The sequence below is a fragment of the Podarcis vaucheri genome, assembly GCF_965113315.1.
Source record: "Podarcis vaucheri genome assembly, chromosome: Z".
Lineage (NCBI taxonomy): Eukaryota > Metazoa > Chordata > Lepidosauria > Squamata > Lacertidae > Podarcis > Podarcis vaucheri.
Window position 1 is genome coordinate 28,128,632 of NC_138758.1, and position 5,450 is coordinate 28,134,081.

At 51.7% G+C, this 5,450-nt stretch overlaps 1 protein-coding gene across 1 annotated transcript; it reads left to right on the forward strand.

Annotated features, from left to right (window-relative positions):
• Positions 1-1,592: 1,592 nt before the first annotated feature.
• LOC309524261 (uncharacterized protein) lies at positions 1,593-3,707 on the forward strand (the record flags this gene model as incomplete). The annotated part of the gene is made up of 2 exons (XM_082208718.1): positions 1,593-1,914; positions 2,809-3,707. The coding sequence occupies 2 exons, from the start codon at positions 1,593-1,595 to the stop codon at positions 3,705-3,707; spliced, it is 1,221 nt and encodes a 406-aa protein (XP_082064844.1).
• Between the last annotated feature and the right edge of the window lie 1,743 nt (positions 3,708-5,450).

The following is a 5,450-nucleotide window of genomic DNA, read 5'->3' on the forward strand; positions in this document are numbered from 1 at the left end:
CAATGTGATGCACTCTTCTGAATTCACAAACGTGACAAAGGAAGGATAATATCTAATAAATACATATTCTCCTACCATCTATACACATCAGTGGTGTAGCGTGGGGGGTGCAGGGGGGGCCGGCCGCACCGGGCGCAACATCTGGGGGTTAGGGTTAGGGTTCGCAAATCCACGGGTTAGGGGGCGCAAATCCACGGGTTAGGGGGCGCAAATTACTTGCCTTGCCCCGGGTGCTGACAACCCACGCTACGCCACTGATACACATGTCTATATTTCCAAGGTAATCTTCTCGACGGTCTAACGGCTTCTCTTGTTACAAAGTTAGAGCTACCATTTACCTCTAATTTGAATCCATAAGTTTGGATCCTACCCTCTGGAGAAACAGAAAATGAGCTTGCACCACCGTGCATCCCTTCAGACATCTGTTCAGATATTTGAAGACAGCCCAAATAATTGTCAAAGATTTGGATGGTGCTACCTACCCAGTAAGTAGAAGATGTGCATGAAAGAGAGCCAGGATCCAGTCCAATTTGGTACAGTACTGATTTCTAAGTGTTCAGTGTATGTATTTGTTTTATTTTTGTATTTCCTAGATTTGAATCCTGTGTTACTTCAAGGAGTTGAAAGCATAGTTCCTGTTTTGCAGGAGGTTGGACTAAATGACCCTCGAAGTCCCTTCCAACTCGCCAATGCTATGATCTTACATAATTCTCTCCACCTCAGTTCTACTCTCACAACAACCCCTCAAAGTAGGTTAGATTGAGAGAAACTGCCTCAAGGTCACGGGCAAGCAGGGATTTGACCCTGGTATTCCTAGACCAGCACTCTGACCATTGCACCATACTACCCCTCAAGAAGCGCCTCTGAACAATAGAGACTTCTGTGTGCTCCTGCCTCGGAGCCAGCTGTTTCTAAAGAGTGATGCGTCTAGAAGGAGCAGTTATTGCGAGCAAATATTCGCCAGCTCCGTTTTTGTTTGTCTGTTTACTTCTAATTCAAATGGGGGTTGTGGCTGTTACTGTACTGAGGAAGCTTGGGTGGGCTCGAGCGGATAGCCCCCCAGGAATCGACAGGAGATGGGGAAATTGTCCGAGCGCATCAAGAGCCTCTTCATTCGACTTCTGAAGCTATTGGCACACACTTCCATCGGGGAGGGAGCGTTTCGATGACCCTAAACCCCACCAGCTCTCCGTACTAGAGCACCTGCGTCGAAGGCGCAAGGTCTCTGGTTCAATTCCCGGGAGGGCGGGAATGTTCCACCCAGGGCCCCCCTTTGAAAGCCCAGAGAAGAATTGCCGGATAGCGGAGAGAACACCCAGGTAGATCGACCAAGGATCTGACCCTCCGTGTAAACTTGCTTTCTGCACGGGACACCTGTGCGGCCAGAATCGGGGCCGCCCCAGCGGATACGGCGCCCATGCAGCCTTTATGAGAGGAAGTTTGATACCGAGTCATTGTCTCTGACTGGCTGCGCTTGAGTGGGACGGACCTGTCCGTGTGGGGCGGGTTAGACTAGCCAGACAGACTTCGCTTGCTGGAGAGAGTCGGTCAGTCAGTTCTTCGAGGTGAGCCCAGCTGTGAGTTGCGCCGCCATGAAGTGTGTTCTGCTCTTCGCTCTTCTGCTGCTGCTGCGCCTTCTGCCTTGGGGCGAGACCCAGATCGCGGTCCCTACTCCCAACAAAGACGCCCGGCCGCTGAGCGAGACCAATGGATCGACGTGCGCCAAGTGGCTGTACGGGATGGAGCCGCCGCAGGTGGAAGCTTTCCAGTGCGCGGGGCAACCCGACGGCGCCGAAGTCAAGTTCTGCTGCGGGACCTGCGACCAGACGCTCAAGTGCTCCTTCGAAGAGCTCGCCGAGGGCTCCCCAGCGCGCCCCACCGACGGCAAACCGGAGCCGTGCCCTCCAGTGGAATGTAAGGCAGCCACCCACTTTCGCATCTTTTGGCACCTCCGAGGGACACTACTTGAGCCTCATAGGCGTAGCCAGTATTTTTGTTAGGGGGCGCAGACCTCAGATTTGTTATTATTTGTATTAATTTTGATTAATTGGGGAGGCAGCTGCCCCTGGGGCCCCTTGGCTGCGCCCATTGTGCGCCTCATTCTGAAAGCGAAACTGCTGCTTTCTCTTTTTTGGACACGGGTCTCCCGCTCCCCTTTCGGTCTATTTATGTCTTCCCCGCTCATGATCTTGCGGTGAATCGCAGAGGTGTACACGGGACGAGGAGAACACCTTCGGTGCCCCTTCCGCCTCCCCAAGAAGGCTGCGCGTTATCGCTTGGGAAGGGTGGCTGGGAACGGGAACTCCATTAGGGTGAAGTCCAGTGCGCAGAAGACTTGCGGGGAGGGCAAGAAGGGCTTCGAAGGTGTTTCAGGGGGGTCGCGTGGGCCCAGTCTTAGGCTGCGCTTATGGTGCTGTGAGAAATTCGTTGGTTTTTAACGCGGCAGAAGACTCTAGGTTGGCACGGACGGGCAAGATTTGTATGGGGGCGGGCGGGAATTCTCCCAACTAAGTCCAGGGTTCCTGTTTTCTAGGTTGCTTCGGTGCAGGGACATTTGTCCCAGGGAGTCTTCTCAGCCGAGAGCAGTCAGGCTCGATTAAGGATATTGACTCCTGAAGTTAGAGATGGGGGAAATTGTTGCAGTGTGAGATACTTTGCCTAAAGATGTTAGCCATACCACCCCTCTCCGGATTTTTGGTTAAAATCCCTTGCTCCATTCCTGGAGAGTCCAGTTTGTCCCGTTGAGCAGAACAATCGAGCAAATGGGTAGCAGAACAAGCATTGATCAATATCTTTCTTTTGTTTCAGACTGGCTGTTGGTGACCGTTTTTTGTGTTGGAGTTCTTGCTACTGTGATATTCTACTGGGGTTTTTACCGCCCTTGCAGAAGATTCTGGCTTACGGAGACAGTCACCTTTGAAGTACCAGAGGAGATCGAGGAAGAGAGCGGCTCTTCTGTGAAACCCCGTGAAACCTACACCAGATTGGATCAGCTATTGCCTGTTGGTGCACTGGGTCCTCCAAGTCTCCATGACGGTCCTGCTTCTACCAGCGATGCCCCCAGTGTGCAGCCTCCAGCTCCCCCCAGCAATGCACCCAGTGTGCAGCCTCCAGCTCCCCCCAGCAATGCACCCAGTGTGCCGCCTCCAGCTCCCCCCAGCAATGCCCCCAGTGTGCCGCCTCCAGCTCCCCCCAGCGATGCCCCCAGTGTGAAACCTCCAGCTCCCCCCAGCAATGCCCCCAGTGTGAAGCCTCCAGCTCCCCCCAGCAATGCCCCCAGTGTGCCGCCTCCAGCTCCCCCCAGCGATGCCCCCAGTGTGAAACCTCCAGCTCCCCCCAGCAATGCCCCCAGTGTGAAGCCTCCAGCTCCCCCCAGCAATGCCCCCAGTGTGAAGCCTCCACCTCCCCCCAGCAATGCCCCCAGTGTGAAGCCTCCACCTCCCCCCAGCAAAGCACCCAGTGTGAAGCCTCCAGCTCCCCCCAGCAATGCCCCCAGTGTGCAGCCTCCAGCTCTTCCCAGCAATGCCCCCAGTGTGCAGCCTCCAGCTCTTCCCAGCAATGCCCCCAGTGTGCAGCCTCCAGCTCGGATGCCTGGGAATGTGGCCGTTGTGTGGTTTTCAACAGGACTTGTCCCAATTCGGATGGAATCACCTCCCCCGCAGCGGAACCGGGGCCGCCGAAGACCCCTGACTCGCCCCGAAAACTAGGAGATCCTTCTCTCAGTGAAGTGCTTAGGATTCCCTGCCAAAGTAGAGTAGCTTGATAAGCAGCATGCTTTGTAGAATCAGGGACTGCAGAAGAAATGAGGCAAATTATCAATAAAAATGTGTGTTTTTCAACCTGGTCTCTTCAATTCCTGCTTTCCATCTTCTGATTAAATTTGCAGCGGGTACTTGATATGTTGTGGCCCAAGGTTTAGCTGCCTCCATTAGATCTGTAGCCCTGATTACAACCCACAGATTAAATTCAATTTGCTTTCTATTATGCTTATATTTTACCCTTCCTCCAAGGAGCCTTGTAGGTTAGATGGCGAGACTGTGAGTGTCCTGATGGCCCAAGGAGTGCCATGGAGATGGCGGGATTTGAACCCTGCTCTCCCCATCCTTAGTCCAACACTCTTGCCACTACCCTATACTTTGTTGTAATAAGGTGTTTTTATCATTATGTCATGTGCTTTAAGTATGCATTGAATGTGCACTGAAACGCTTGTTGTGGCTCAGCATGTTGCATCACTTTGTTTGTTTGACTTTTCCTATTGGAGGCTTGTTACCTGCTCTATATTGGCACAAGCCGGGGGTATGTCTTATGGGAGGGTATTTTTTTCTTTTGCCATATAATAGTCTCTGAGGTTTCCTTAATCTTTCATTGTATAACCATTTCTGTGTATGACTCCTGCAGAGGCAAATCAGGAAAGCCCGGACGGGTCCTGAATCATTTGCTTCTTGAATGCATAGAATCATGTTTGTATCATTTGTCAATGTATCCACCAAATCATCAATAAAAATGTGTTTTTTGCAACCTGGTCTCTTCAATTCTAGTTTTCCATCTTCTGACTAAATTCTATTGCAGCTGGGATTTGATATGATGTGGCCCTTCATTAGATCTCTAGCCCTGATTAGCTCCTAAAGATGCAATTCTATTTGCTTTCTATTATGCTTATATTTTACACTTCTTCCAAGGAGCCTTGTAGGTTGGATGGCGAGACAGTGAGTGTCCTGATCTTGCCTAAGGAGTGCCATGGAGAAGGAGGGATCTGAACCCTACTCCCCCCCATCCCTAACCCAACACTCTCACCACTACCCTATACTTGATTAAAGACCCTAAACCAGCGGTTCTCAACCTGTGGGTCCCCAAGTGTTGTTGGACTACAACTCCCATCATCCCTGAGCTCTGGCCTTGCTAGTTAGGGATGATGGGAATTGTAGTTCAACATCTTCTGGGGACCCACAGGTTGAGAAAGACTGCCCTAAACAGTCACAGGTCACCATGGTGATTGTCTCAGGCAAAGACTGTAGGCTGGCTTGTGGAACTGGTGGGAGGGTCTCGGGCGCTCTCTCTCTCTGCTCCCTTCTTGCCCTTCACAAATAACCCAGAGGCGCATTTTAAATAAAAGCACACATTCTACTCACATAAAAACACCAGGCAGGCCCCACAAATAACTCAGAGATGCATTTTAAATAAAAGGACACATTCTACTCATCTAAAAACACACTGATTCCCGGACCATCCATGGGCCGGATTGAGAAGGCAATTGGGCCCCATCTGGCCCACAGGCCTTAGGTTGCCTATCCCTGCCCTAAACAGTCACAGGTCACCCTGGTGATTGTCTCAGGCAAAGATTGTAGGTTGGCTTGTGGAACTAGTGGGAGGGTTTTGGGTGCTCTCGCCCTTAATGTTCCTGTCTCTCTCTCTCTCTCTCTCTCTCTCTCTCTCTCTCTCTCTCTCTCATC